Below are 15,446 nucleotides of genomic sequence, written 5' to 3' on the forward strand. Positions count from 1 at the left end.
AAAAGATTGTAACATATCTTTTGCTCCAGCCCTGTGGCCATGCATTGGGAGTTGGAGAGTGGTGGCATATGGACTCTTCTGTCTCCTGCTGAGCTTCATGCTGGCAGCCATCTTGCCCATCCTCCCCTGAGCTGCCAGCAGTAAAGATTGCCGCGTGTGTGTACCTCAGATGTCCTTCAGCTCACCCTGAACACACAGCTCCACTACCAGCTGAACAAGGGAGCCACCAGAAGGAGGAGAAAGGAGAGAGGGGGAGGAAAAAAGAGAGGGAGGGAGAGAGTGAGTAGATGGAGGCTGAAAGAGATTGCATGGCAGAAAATGAGGGAGGCTGACAGAGAGAGAGAATGGATTCATGGATTTAAAAGAATGGCTTGGAGGGAGAGAGAATGTTGGAGAGAGGAAAGGACTAAATGGATTTATGAATCTATGGGTGCGTCTGTGCATTTGACTGTGCATGTGCTTCTGTGTGTGTGTGCACCAAATTATAGACCATCTCAATTGTGTCCCATACACTCCCTTGTTCCTCCTCCTGTCTCCAGGACATCACTGTGTTCTTCCATCATGTTTATTGTACAGTTCCTCTGTAGCGTCAGTCTGTAATGAGAGTGACCCTACAGGTTAGTTCTTATCATTTTTTTAATATCCCAGCTGTGGATGTGCTGCAGATAGTGGGGAACACAGCCTTATGAGGTGATATTAAACCCCCATCTCAGTGGAATAAAGTCATCTCGCTAGAAATGTCTTGAATTGGGAATAGAAGAGCACTTCTTTATTAAACATGGTTTTACTCTGTCTTTTCACCTCATATTGCAATGTTAACCTTTCTGGATGTCCCTCTGGTAGAGGGAGAGTTCTCCTAACAGCTCTATCCAATCAGCATGTCCCAAACTCGGTGTCCAGCTTGCGTGATTGGAGGACACTCCTCCCTCCAGAGCTCTGGGACAGTGAGGCTCTCTGCTTGGTTAAAACATTCGGAACTGATCCAGGACAGCAGCTCACTGCTGCACTGGAGAACAGCATTCACTCTCAGTTAATATTCACTGTATCTGAGGAGTGGAGGTACACTCAATGTTACATATCCACAGATCTAGAATCAGATTATCATACCCCAATCCTAACCTTAACCAGAATTATAAGGAAATATCTGCTCCAGGACCAGTGGATAGGGGCAACTGCCTATTTCTCCTAACGTCACCATTTCTCCTGTCTTCTGTTGTCTCTCTCAGGTAGGACAGGCCATACTGAGGTGGTGCGGGTGGTCTGGGAGCCAGAGAAGACAAGCTTCTCCAAACTGCTCAAGGTGTTCTGGGAGAGCCACAACCCAACTCAAGGTAAGGTCCTGGGTAGCTCCGATGGTCGTGCATGGTGCTTAAAACACCAGGGTCGTGGGTTCAATTCCCACGGGGGTCCAGTATGAAAATGTATGTCCTCACTACTGTAAGTCGCTCTGTTATATAAATCCCACTCCCTCCATCCACACACAGACATACTGTTATATATAACTACAGCGTTTCCAAAGCCAATTCTTGCATAGCTTGATCCCACTCTCAACTGCTTCCTCTCTGCCTTGAGCTATCTGTAACAGGAATATGAGTCTGCCATGTTGAGTGGTCGCAATCAGGGCTCTGTGAAATAAGGGAGGGAGTGATTTAGCTCAAGAATAGTGCTGTTGCACATAGCATGCAGGGTTAAGGATGGTATTTTAGATTTGATGGTTATAAACTCAGCAAAAAAAGAAATGTCCCTTTTTCAGGACCCTGTCTTTCAAAGAAAACCCCAAATAGCTTCACAGATCTTCATTGTAAAGGGTTTAAACACTGTTTCCCATGCTTGTTCAATGAACCATAAACAATTAATGAACATGCACCTGTGGAACGGTCGTTAAGACACTAACAGCTTACAGACGGTAGGCAATTAAGGTCACAGTTATGAAAACTTAGGACACTAAAGAGGCCTTTCTACTGACTCTGAAAAACACCAAAAGAAAGATGCCTAAGGTCCCTGCTCATCTGCATGAACGTGCCTTAGGCATGCTGCAAGGAGGCATGAGGACTGCAGATGTGGCCAGGGCAATAAATTGCAATGTCCGTACTGTGAGACTCCTAAGACAGCGCTACAGGGAGACTGGACGGACAGCTGATCGTCCTCGCAGTGGCAGACCACGTGTAACAACACCTGCACAGGATAGGTACATCTGAACATCACACCTGCGGGACAAGTACAGGATGGCAACAACAACTGCCTGAGTTACACCAGGAACACACAATCCCTCCATCAGTGCTCAGACTGTCCGCAATAGGCTGAGAGAGGCTGGACTGGGGGCTTGTAGGCCTGTTGTAAGGCAGGTCCTCAGCAGTCATCACCGGCAACAACGTCGCCTATGGGCACAAACCCACCGTCGCTGGACCAGACAGGACTGACAAAAAGTGCTCTTCACTCAAAAAGTGCTCTTCGCTGACGAGTCGCGGTTTTGTCTCACCAGGGGTGATGTTTGGATTCGCGTTTATCGTTGAAGGAATGAGCGTTACACTGAGGCCTGTACTCTGGAGCGGGATCAATTTGGAGGTGGAGGGTCCGTCATGGTCTGGGGCGGTGTGTCACAGCATCATCGGACTGAGCTTGTTGTCATTGCAGGCAATCTCAACGTTGTGCGTTACAGGGAAGACATCCTCCTCACTCATGTGGTACCCTTCCTGCAGGCTCATCCTGACATGACCCTCCAAGCATGACAATGCCACCAGCCATACTGCTCATTCTGTGCGTGATTTCCTGCAAGACAGGAATGTCAGTGTTCTGCCATGGCCAGCGAAGAGCCCGGATCTCAATCCCATTGAGCATGTCTGGGACCTGTTGGATCGGAGGGTGAGGGCTAGGGCCATTCCCCCAGACATGTCCGGGAACTTGCAGGTGCCTTGGTGGAAGAGTGGGGTAACATCACACAGCAAGAACTGGCAAATCTGGTGCAGTCCATGAGGAGGAGATGCACTGCAGTACTTAATGCAGCTGGTGGCCACACCAGATACTGACTGTTACTTTTGATTTTGACCCCCCTCTTGTTCAGGGACACATTATTCCATTTATGTTAGTCACATGTCTGTGGAACTTGTTCAGTTTATTTCTCAGTTGTTGAATCTTGTTATGTTCATACAAATATTTACACATGTAAAGTTTGCTGAAAATAAACGCAGTTGACAGTGAGAGGACGTTTCTTTTTTTGCTGAGTTTATATGCATCCATAATGTATTACCTACACTATATACAGTATACAAAAGTATGTGGACGCCCCTTCAAATTAGGTTATTCGGCTAGTTCAGCCACACCCGTTGCTGACAGGTGTATAAAATCGAGCACACGGCCATGCAATCTCCATAGTCAAACATTGGCAGTACAATGGCCTTACTGAAGAGCTCAGTGACTTTCAACATGGCACCGTCATAGGACGCCACAAATTCAGTTTGTCAAACTTCTGCCCTGCTAGTGCTTCCCCGGTGACCTGTAAGTGATGTTATTGTGAAGTGGAAACGTCTAGGAGCAACAACGACTCAGCCGTGATGTGGTAGGCCACACAAGTTCACAGAACGGGACCACTGAGCACTGAAGCGCGTAACAATTGCCTCTCCTCGGGTTGCAACCCTCACTACCGAGTTTCAAACTGCCTCTGGAAACAACGTCAGCACAAGAACTGTTCGTCAGGAGCTTCATGAAATGGGTTCCATGGCCGAGCAGCCGCACACAAGCCTAAGTTCACCATGCTCAATGCCAAGCGTCGGTTGGAGTGGTGTAAACATAGCCGCCATTGAATTCTGGAGCAGTGGAAATGTGTTCTCTGGAGTGATGAATCACACTTCACCATCTGGCAGTCCGACGGACAAATCTGAGTTTGGCGGATACCAGTAGAACGTTACCTGCCCGAATGCATAGTGCCAACTGTAAAGTTTGGTGGAGGAGGAATAATGGTCTGGGCCTGTTTTTCATGGTTCCCAAAAGAGTGGAGACTGTTACAGCAGCAAAGGCCTGACCAACTCCATATTAATGGCCATGATTTTGGAATGAGGTCATCGACAAGCAGGTGTCCACATACCTTTGGACATGTAGTGTATGTACCTGTAGTATGGATGCAATATGGGTATACTATTCAGAAAGGTCAAGATAGAGACTAAGGTCAAGTATTCTCTGAAGTGCTGCTCACATGCCCAGTGATGCTAGATAAGGTTAACCTACTGATTCCATGAGGCTCCTCTCAACAGAATGACTAAATGGTTTGTCTTCATCCCCCAAGACATTTTCACTGTGTCCATTAACACCTAGCCAACGATTGCGTGTTTGAATGGGAGCTTTTTGTCAGGGAACAAAATCAGTGTGATTCACTGTCTGTCTGCACGGCTCACACTCTGCTACGCTTCCAGCAACATAATAATTACACAGAGGCAGGCAGGCAGGCAGGCAGGCAGGCAGGCAGGCAGGCAGGCAGGCAGGCAGGCAGGCAGGCAGGCAGGCAGGCAGGCAGGCAGGCAGGCAGGCAGGCAGGCAGTAGCTGTATCATGCTCTACATCTGCATCAAGGTGAACTGTGCTTTGATTGAAATGACACCGCAGTTGGTCTGGTCCCCAGGTTGTTTTCCCCAGACAGACAAACAGGATTGATTGTGAGTTTGTTTCGTAAGACTGTCAGAGCACACAAAGTAAACAGTATGCTGGTATGTTGGTGGATGGACAGAATAGTTTAGACGTTTAGAAGAAATTATATGGAAGTAAACTTTTGTCAACTTAGAGTACTTTGTAACCCTGTGTTTCTGTCTGTGTGTGTGTGTGTGTGTGTGTGTGTGTGTGTGTGTGTGTGTGTGTGTGTGTGTGTGTGTGTGTGTGTGTGTGTGTGTGTGTGTGTGTGTGTGTGTGTGTGTGTGTGTGTGTGTGTGTGTCTCTTTGTCTGTCGGATTTGTCCTTCTTTTATGTCTTACTCTATATTGAGTGAAATATATTGTCTTTAGTCCAGTAAGTTACCCAGCATTGTGTTCTCTTTCATTGTCAGGAATGCGTCAGGGCAACGACGTAGGAACGACCTATCGATCAGCCATCTACACATACACACAGGAGCAGCTCGAACAGGCTCTGGCCTCCAAAGATGACTATCAGAAGGTAACGTTTCTGTGTGTGGGAGTCACATCAACTCAATAATCAGTTCTCTAGAGATGTTCTAGAAACAAAAGCTTGGTGTGGAAGAAAATCTATTCCCCCCCCCCCCCCCAAATAAATCACATTCAGTACCCACACCAGAGCACATTGTACCAGCCAACAAGGTTTTTAGGCTGCATCAGTCACCAGTCACATTAAAAGCTTGCTGCAACACACCCGTCTCTCCAGAGAGAATCAGTCAAGGTTCAAAGCCCATCACCTTACAGAGAACATGCATGGAGCCGGGCAGCCTACATATGCATATGTTTAATTGAGAGGGATGGCATGCTGCAGCTGATTCCCCCAGTGAGAGGAGAGAACAGTCGCGGAGGTACAGCAGAATCTCTTTCAGGAAAGCTATGTGGAGCAGCTTTGCCGCGCTAAGACCCCACCCTCTCCAGCACTGCTGCATGCATGACTTCCAGAACAATGGAGAGACTGAGAGAGGGAGAATACATCCAAGCTTACAGTGGAAATACATTGATTTCTTTCTGCTGTTACTCTCTCTTCTCTCTCTCTTTCTATCTTCTCTCTACAACCTTACTTCTCTCTCTCTCTTTCTATCTTCTCTCTACATCCTTACTGCTCTTCTCTCTCTCTTTCTATCTTCTCTCTACAACCTTACTGCTCTTCTCTCTCTCTTTCTATCTTCTCTCTACAACCTTACTGCTCTTCTCTCTCTCTTTCTATCTTCTCTCTACAACCTTACTGCTCTTCTCTCTCTCTTTCTATCTTATCTCTACAATCTTACTGCTCTTCTCTCTCTCTTTCTATCTTCTCTCTACAACCATCTGCTCTTCTCTCTCTCTTTCTATCTTCTCTCTACAACCTTACTGCTCTTCTCTCTCTCTTTCTATCTTCTCTCTACATCTTTACTGCTCTTCTCTCTCTCTTTCTATCTTCTCTCTACATCCTTACTGCTCTTCTCTCTCTCTTTCTATCTTCTCTCTACATCCTTACTGCTCTTCTCTCTCTCTTTCTATCTTCTCTCTACAACTTTACTGCTCTTCTCTCTCTCTTTCTATCTTCTCTCTACAACCTTACTGCTCTTCTCTCTCTCTTTCTATCTTCTCTCTACAACCTTACTGCTCTTCTCTCTCTCTTTCTATCTTCTCTCTACATCTTTACTGCTCTTCTCTCTCTCTTTCTATCTTCTCTCTACAACCTTACTGCTCTTCTCTCTCTCTTTCTATCTTCTCTCTACAACCTTACTGCTCTTCTCTCTCTCTTTCTATCTTCTCTCTACATCCTTACTGCTCTTCTCTCTCTCTTTCTATCTTCTCTCTACATCCTTACTGCTCTTCTCTCTCTCTTTCTATCTTCTCTCTACAACCTTACTGCTCTTCTCTCTCTCTTTCTATCTTCTCTCTACATCCTTACTGCTCTTCTCTCTCTCTTTCTATCTTCTCTCTACAACCTTACTGCTCTTCTCTCTCTCTTTCTATCTTCTCTCTACATCCTTACTGCTCTTCTCTCTCTCTTTCTATCTTCTCTCTACATCCTTACTGCTCTTCTCTCTCTCTCTTTCTATCTTCTCTCTACATCCTTACTGCTCTTCTCTCTCTCTTTCTATCTTCTCTCTACAACCTTACTGCTCTTCTCTCTCTCTCTTTCTATCTTCTCTCTACAACCTTACTGCTCTTCTCTCTCTCTTTCTATCTTCTCTCTACATCCTTACTGCTCTTCTCTCTCTCTTTCTATCTTCTCTCTACAACCTTACTGCTCTTCTCTCTCTCTTTCTATCTTCTCTCTACATCCTTACTGCTCTTCTCTCTCTCTTTCTATCTTCTCTCTACAACCTTACTGCTCTTCTCTCTCTCTTTCTATCTTCTCTCTACAACCTTACTTCTCTTCTCTCTCTCTTTCTATTTTCTCTCTACATCCTTACTGCTCTTCTCTCTCTCTCTTTCTATCTTCTCTCTACAACCTTACTGCTCTTCTCTCTCTCTTTCTATCTTCTCTCTACAACCTTACTGCTCTTCTCTCTCTCTTTCTATCTTCTCTCTACATCCTTACTGCTCTTCTCTCTCTCTCTTTCTATCTTCTCTCTACAACCTTACTGCTCTTCTCTCGTCTTGATTAATTCTGTATCCTCTATCCTTTCTCTCGCCTGCTTTCCGCCCTCGCCTCGCTCTCCATTTCGCTGGCCCTTCTTCTCTGTCCTTTGTTCCTTATGGGAGCGGAGGGATTCTATGTAAGCCATATGATGTTGGTCTGTGAGATGGATAAAGACGTGTCCTTGTCTCTATTGACAGTTGAATCTCACTGGAGATTGTTGATGAGATGACCTTGAATGTCTGGATACCTTCATGGTTCTATTGTTGAGCTGCTGGATTCAGATGAAGGGCTGCTGTACTGTCTTTGTGCAAAGATGAGAGGAAGACTCGTCGAGTTCGTCTGAATGAGCAATACTCCACCTCTTCATCGGCAGAACAGAGCAGAGCAGACAGTTTTTATTTTTTTTAACCGTCAAATAATAATTCTGCAGGAGGGGTGAAGTCAGGCGCAGGAGACTCAGGTACGTGAAACACGTAAATGTTTTAATGAAGGAAAAAAACAAGTCCAAAATATAAAGCCGACCAGGCCAGGGAAAAATATTCCAACAAAAGGAAGACTAAACAAAGTCTTCAGAATATCACGGGACGCAGCCCAGCAACCCTAATGCCAAAACGCTAAAATATAAATGGACAGAAAAGAAATTCCCCTAACCTACAAGAACAGACACAAAACAATCCCGCACAACCCCAAACAAGAAACTGACAAACTAATTACCCTCCCACTAATTACAAACAAGAAACAGGTGCGCACAAAACAGACAAACACATGAAACATGGATCGGTGGCAGCTAGTAGGCCGGCGACGATACCACCGAGCGCCGCCCGACCGGGGAGTGGCGCCACCTTCTGTGGACGTTGTGACATTAACCCCTTTCTCCCCAATTGGTAGTTACAGTCTTGTCTCATCGCTGAATCTCCCGTACGGACTCGGGAGAGGCGAAGGTCGAGAGCCGTGCGTCCCCCGAAACACAACCCAACCAAGTGACACAATGCCCACTTAACCCGGAAGCCAGCCACACCAATGTGTCAGAGGAAACACCATACACCTGGCGACTGTGTCAGCGTGCAATGCACCTGGCCCACCACAGGAGTCGCTAGTGCACGATGGGACAAGGACATCCCTGCCGGCCAAGCCCTCCCATAACCCGAACAACGCTGGGCCAATTGTGCGCTGTCCCATGGGTCTCCCGGTCGCGGCCGGCTGCGACAGAGCCTGGACTCGAACCCAGAATCTCTAGTGGCACAGGTAGCACTGCGATGCAGTGCCTTAGACCACTGCGCCACTCGGGAGGCACAGAGCAGACACAGTTGAGTTGAGACATGGACGTGACTGAAATAAGCTTGGAGCTATACACTACATCTGGTTTCTGGTTAGTTATGAAAGGTATGAACGTTAAGTAGTTACATTTTCAACGCTTTATATGTTTCTTCAATAGAAACAAGCGTATGTTTAGTTGCTGCCAGCACACACATTTTCTCTCAGTTTGTCTACCCCATCACTCCATTCCCTCCTTTTCTACAGTACCTGACCCCCATTGGGCTATTCATCAGGCTAACAGAGCCCCATGCTGCTTCCCAGGGTGTAGAGGTGGCTAGGTGTCGTCAGACCGGGGTTGAGTTGTCTGGGCAAGCCGGTGCAATAGGGAGCACACTCCCAGAGAAAAGGAGGATGTGGAAGAGGTGGAGGAGGAGGTGGAGGAGGAGGAGGAGGTGCAGCATATGGGTTGGATTTGTTCCTTCACGGAGTGCTGCCTCCAGCTGATGAAGCTCCTGGGAGGGAGGCTGAGAGCCTGCAGACTGCAGCCCCTCCTCTCCTAATGGCTGCCTAATAACACAGCCGACCAGAGGACACCCTCTCCTCCCTCTCTCCCCCTTCCCCCATGTCCCTCCATCCCATCGCCCCTTCCTCTACCCCTCCCATAGAGCCCAGTCTCTCACCCAAATGAACCCCATTTACACATGCAGCCAGGTGCCACAGCCCAGCAGCCCTGCAGGAGAGACCTTCTATTGGCTACTGTCAGTGTCTCTTTTACCACACAACTGCTACCACTACCTGGTGTATTATACTATTGTTACTATTAATAGTAAGTTGAGACCCCGACTGAGTTCCTAAAAAAATACTATCTATCTATCTATCTATCTATCTATCTATCTATCTATCTATCTATCTATCTATCTATCTATCTATCTATCTATCTATCTATCTATCTATCTATCTATCTATCTATCTATCTATCTATCTATCTATCTATCTATCTATCTATCTATCTATCTATCTATCTATCTATCTATCTATCTATCTATCTATCTATCTATCTATCTATCTATCTATCTATCTATCTATCTATCTATCTATCTATCTATCTATATATCTATCTGTCTATCTGTCTATCTGTCTATCAGTCTATCAGTCTGTCAGTCTGTCTGTCTGTCTGTCTATCTGTCTGTCTGTCCTGGAGGACAGGAAGATTTGGAGGTGTTCCAGACATATAAAAAGGGAAATCATCATTTCATTTCCCCCTTTAACAGAACATTATCACCTGCTACATGTTATATTACATTGTTAGCTTCTCTGCTGTTTGCTGAAAACAGTGGCGGTGTTTTGAAACACACATTTACTGGGTTCGTGTGTTTTCTCCAACTGTGAAGTTTGACATTTGCGTCGATTGGTTGTGGAGTGGGGTCTAATTTATTCTCCGGTTCATGTCTCATCTACCATGACAATCATATCATCTGTGAGCGGAGCTCGTCTCGTTGTGTCTCGTCTCGGCTGAAAGGAGGCCATTTGCCACTAATGTCCCCCAGTCACGTGTCTGAGACAATGCCACCTGTTTATTTTACTCTAGCGTTTGCTATTGTTGGCTGTGTTTCTGGGCACAAAGCGACAGCCTCCACTTACACAATGACTACTCTGACAAAGTGTGCTGCATACACACACGCTCACATACACACACACACAGACTAGACTGACAGACAATACAAACACGCTCACACACTCCCTCTGCTGGCCTTGCTGCCTCTTTGTTCTCCTCCCATCCTCTCTTCCTCCTCCATTGTCTGCTCTCTCTTTCTTTCTCCCTCCTCCTCCCTCCTCCTCCCCCTGCTGAGACTTCTGCAAACCCAGCAGCAGGGCCCTGTTGCCATGGAAACAGAGGAGGGTCCCCCACCCCCCCACCCCTCCTAGCCCAGTCCCATCCCTCAAGCCCTCTGATTGGCCCAGCCAGACCAAATTAAGCGGGGTTTGGCTGGGGTCGTAGGTCATCTGTAGAGAGGCGCCTCGGCTGTATTTTAATCAGCTGTTGACCCCCGACGTAATGAAATGGATGTCAGGGAAGGGGTTAATAAAGCTCGCTCTGACTGGCGGCTGGGTCCTTAATGGGGGGAGTCAGGGGAGGGATAGAGAGAGATAGAGAGAGAGGGGAAAGGAAGGGGGTAATGGCGGGAGGGGGGGAGGAGAGGGTTAAAGTGGAAGGGGGTTAAGGGGCACAGTGGTTGGACGTGCGCGAGGCCAATGGAAAGCGAAAGGGCAATATGGCGGGGGTTGGTTGCTCTTTGTTTCCTGGGGTACAGGGAGGTGGAGGGAGACGGGGAGGGTGTGGTGCTGGTGGTTCTTCCCCCCCCCCTCGCTCCACTTTGGGGGGTTTAGGGTTATTAATATTTATTGCGTCGGAGCGTTGCCGTCTGAGGTGCCGCATCATCCCACGCAGCGGGAGGGCCGGGCTGCACGGAGAGGAGGGGGTACGGAGAGGAGGGGGGAGGAGGAGAGGAGGAAGGCCGGGCTGCACGGAGAGGAGGAGGGCCGGGCTGCACGGAGAGGAGGGGGGACGGAGAGGAGGAGGGAGGGAGGGGGAGGAGAGGAGGAGGGAGGGGGAGGAGGAGAGGAGGAGGGAGGGGGGGGGGGAGAGGAGGAGGGCCGGGCTGCACGGAGAGGAGGGGGGGCGGAGAGGAGGAGGGAGGGGGGAGGAGGAAGGAGGAGGGAGGGGGGACGGAGAGGAGGAGGGAGGGGGGACGGAGAGGAGGAGGGAGGGGGGAGGAGGAGAGGGGGATCCAGAGTGAGAGAGGGAGGAGTTTGCACATGGACACTAGAGCACTTCATTCAGTGGGGTCTCCCTCTCCACTGACCTTCCCCTGCGAGGACCAGTCACTGAAGGACCACGAGGAAGTAGCCCAACAGAACTGTCGTTGCCGTCTCAGTTTGTTTCAGTAAATGATGGTGTAGGAAGTCAAAAGACAAGCTGGACAAAGTTCTAGGCAAGGGGTTGTGGGGTTACTATCTGTTTGGAATCAGTTGGCCTGGCCTGTAGCCATATGCTGAGCTACTGTAACAATGTCCTGTGTATGGACTCCATGATTTGAGCAACAGTACTGTATTGCTACACATTTTTTATAAAAAAATGGTCTGCGAGGGAAAGTGAACATTTCAGATGTAATATGCATGTTTTTGATCTCCAGGGGGAAGTGTGTCCCATTCACCATTCACAGCATGGCACCTGACTGACACACAGACAGCAGATCCTCTCCCTCCGTCTCCCTTCTCCTCATCTCAGACAAATGTAAACTTGACTTCATCCTCCTCTGAAGAGTCAAGATAGAAACTAGTATGAAATATTCCCATCTATTAGTGTGTCAATTACAGGCCAACAATAGACAGCTTTCTACCTCAGAGGCTGTAAACCATGTGTTCTGCTGCTTACCTCTCTTCACTGCTGAGACGACCGACCAGCCAGGAGGCAAACGCCGGAGATTGACTCTCCACCAATTAAGCCCACTGTCAGTGTGGGTGAGAAATCAGCCTGTCTGTAATTAGCTAGCTAGCTTCCCCCGGTCTGCCTGCCTACTGAGATCTGTTCTCATGAGCTGGTGTATAGCAGTAGGCAGGCAGACCAGGGGAAGCTAGCTAGCTAATTACAGACAGGCTGATTTCTCACCCACACTGACAGTCGGATGAATTGGTGGTGGAGAGTCAATCTCCGGCGTTTGCCTCCTGGTCTTCTCCTTCTCCATCAAATTGTTAGGATGACTCTACTCTCGCATCATCAGTGCTGTTGTCTACAGGTGACCAGTGCGGGGCAAGCATGCTATTTACCAGGACCCTCCATGTTATCATTATCCGTATTATCAATTTCCAGTGTCTCTTGTGTTAGGCTATGAGATTGTTATGGCTAGATATTGATGTGGACATAGTGATATAGATATGCTGTTTAGTAGCTGATATGGCATAGGAGCAACTGTGTCCGTGCGTGTGTTTGCTGTGCACAATAAGCCTTTCAACAGGGTTACTATTGAGGTTAGTGCAGATACACTGACAGACTAGTGTCAAGGTGATATGACAGGCCTGACAGCAGACCTGATTCAGGGAGAAACCGTGGCAGACAGCAGTGTCCTCGACTTAAGGTGACAGCATGGTGCCACCGCAGTTTTAATGGCGAGGGACAGACAGTGTCATTGTGTCACTGTGTCATACACAGAGCCATCAGGTCATGGTGGGGTTGATTTGATGCTTTCTGTGGACAGCAGTCAAGATGTAAGGCCCTACTGAACCACACTAAGGACAGGACGAGAGAGAGAGAGGAGGCAGTTAGTGGACTGTTAGAGAGAGAGAGGAGACAGTTAGTGGACTGTTAGAGAGAGAGGAGACAGTTAGTGGACTGTTAGAGAGAGAGAGGAGACAGTTAGTGGACTGTTAGAGAGAGAGGAGGCAGTTAGTGGACTGTTAGAGAGAGAGAGGAGACAGTTAGTGGACTGTTAGAGAGAGAGGAGACAGTTAGTGGACTGTTAGAGAGAGAGGAGGCAGTTAGTGGACTGTTAGAGAGAGAGGAGACAGTTAGTGGACTGTTAGAGAGAGAGGAGAGAGTTAGTGGACTGTTAGAGAGAGAGGAGGCAGTTAGTGGACTGTTAGAGAGAGAGGAGACAGTTAGTGGACTGTTAGAGAGAGAGGAGACAGTTAGTGGACTGTTGGAGAGAGTTAGTGGACTGTTAGAGAGAGAGGAGACAGTTAGTGGACTGTTAGAGAGAGAGAGGAGACAGTTAGTGGACTGTTAGAGAGAGAGGAGGCAGTTAGTGGACTGTTAGAGAGAGAGAGGAGACAGTTAGTGGACTGTTAGAGAGAGAGGAGACAGTTAGTGGGCTGTTAGAGAGAGAGGAGACAGTTAGTGGACTGTTAGAGAGAGAGGAGACAGTTAGTGGACTGTTAGAGAGAGAGGAGACAGTTAGTGGACTGTTAGAGAGAGAGGAGACAGTTAGTGGACTGTTAGAGAGAGAGGAGCCAGTTAGTGGACTGTTAGAGAGAGAGGAGAGAGTTAGTGGACTGTTAGAGAGAGAGGAGACAGTTAGTGGACTGTTAGAGAGAGAGAGGAGACAGTTAGTGGACTGTTAGAGAGAGAGGAGGCAGTTAGTGGACTGTTAGAGAGAGAGAGGAGACAGTTAGTGGACTGTTAGAGAGAGAGGAGACAGTTAGTGGGCTGTTAGAGAGAGAGGAGACAGTTAGTGGACTGTTAGAGAGAGAGGAGACAGTTAGTGGACTGTTAGAGAGAGAGGAGACAGTTAGTGGACTGTTAGAGAGAGAGGAGACAGTTAGTGGACTGTTAGAGAGAGAGGAGGCAGTTAGTGGACTGTTAGAGAGAGAGAGGAGACAGTTAGTGGACTGTTAGAGAGAGAGGAGACAGTTAGTGGGCTGTTAGAGAGAGAGGTGACAGTTAGTGGACTGTTAGAGCGAGAGGAGACAGTTAGTGGGCTGTTAGAGAGAGAGGAGACAGTTAGTGGACTGTTAGAGAGAGAGGAGACAGTTAGTGGACTGTTAGAGAGAGAGGAGACAGTTAGTGGACTGTTAGAGAGAGAGGAGACAGTTAGTGGACTGTTAGAGAGAGAGGAGACAGTTAGTGGACTATTAGAGAGAGAGAGGTGACAGTTAGTGGACTGTTAGAGAGAGAGAGGAGACAGTTAGTGGACTATTAGAGAGAGAGAGGTGACAGTTAGTGGACTGTTAGAGAGAGGGGAGACAGTTAGTGGACTATTAGAGAGAGAGAGAGGTGACAGTTAGTGGACTGTTAGAGAGAGGGGAGACAGTTAGTGGACTGTTAGAGAGAGGGGAGACAGTTAGTGGACTGTTAGAGAGAGAAGAGACAGTTAGTGGACTGTTAGAGAGAGAGGAGACAGTGGACTGTTAGAGAGAGAGGAGACAGTTAGTGGACTATTAGAGAGAGAGAGGTGACAGTTATTGGACTGTTAGAGAGAGAGGAGACAGTTAGTGGACTGTTAGAGGGAGAAGAGACAGTTAGTGGACTGTTAGAGAGAGAGGAGACAGTTAGTGGACTGTTAGAGAGAGAGGAGACAGTTAGTGGACTGTTAGAGAGAGAGGAGACAGTTAGTGGACTGTTAGAGAGAGAGGAGACAGTTAGTGGACTGCTAGAGAGAGAGGTGACAGTTAGTGGACTGTTAGAGAGAGAGGAGACAGTTAGTGGACTGCTAGAGAGAGAGGTGACAGTTAGTGGACTGTTAGAGAGAGAGGAGACAGTTAGTGGACTGTTAGAGAGAGAGGAGACAGTGGACTGTTAGAGAGAGAGGTGACAGTTAGTGGACTGTTAGAGAGAGAGGTGACAGTTAGTGGGCTGTTAGAGAGAGAGGAGACAGTTAGTGGACTGTTAGAGAGAGAGGAGACAGTTAGTGGACTGTTAGAGAGAGAGAGGAGACAGTTAGTGGACTGTTAGAGAGAGAGGAGACAGTTAGTGGACTATTAGAGAGAGAGAGGTGACAGTTAGTGGACTGTTAGAGAGAGAGGAGACAGTTAGTGGACTGTTAGAGAGAGAGAGGAGACAGTTAGTGGACTGTTAGAGAGAGAGGAGACAGTTAGTGGACTGTTAGAGAGAGAGGAGACAGTTAGTGGACTATTAGAGAGAGAGAGGTGACAGTTAGTGGACTGTTAGAGAGAGGGGAGACAGTTAGTTGACTATTAGAGAGAGAGAGGTGACAGTTAGTGGACTGTTAGAGAGAGAGAGGAGACAGTTAGTGGACTATTAGAGAGAGAGAGAGGTGACAGTTAGTGGACTGTTAGAGAGAGGGGAGACAGTTAGTGGACTATTAGAGAGAGAGAGAGAGGTGACAGTTAGTGGACTGTTAGAGAGAGGGGAGACAGTTAGTGGACTGTTAGAGAGAGGGGAGACAGTTAGTGGACTGTTAGAGAGAGAGGAGACAGTTAGTGGACTGTTCGAGAGAGAGGAGA

At 47.7% G+C, this 15,446-nt stretch overlaps 1 protein-coding gene across 2 annotated transcripts in view; it reads left to right on the forward strand.

Annotated features, from left to right (window-relative positions):
• The window catches only part of msra (methionine sulfoxide reductase A), a 95,443-nt gene that overhangs the window by 54,265 nt on the left and 25,732 nt on the right, over window positions 1–15,446 (forward strand). For both annotated transcript variants that reach the window (NM_001140894.1, XM_045719462.1), the window contains exons 4-5: window positions 1,227–1,331; window positions 5,029–5,135. In NM_001140894.1, the coding sequence (NP_001134366.1) occupies window positions 1,227–1,331; window positions 5,029–5,135 (212 nt within the window). The remainder of the gene's footprint in view (window positions 1–1,226; window positions 1,332–5,028; window positions 5,136–15,446) is intronic.

This window comes from Salmo salar, chromosome ssa06 (assembly GCF_905237065.1).
Source record: "Salmo salar chromosome ssa06, Ssal_v3.1, whole genome shotgun sequence".
In the NCBI taxonomy this organism is placed as follows: Eukaryota; Metazoa; Chordata; class Actinopteri; order Salmoniformes; family Salmonidae; genus Salmo; species Salmo salar.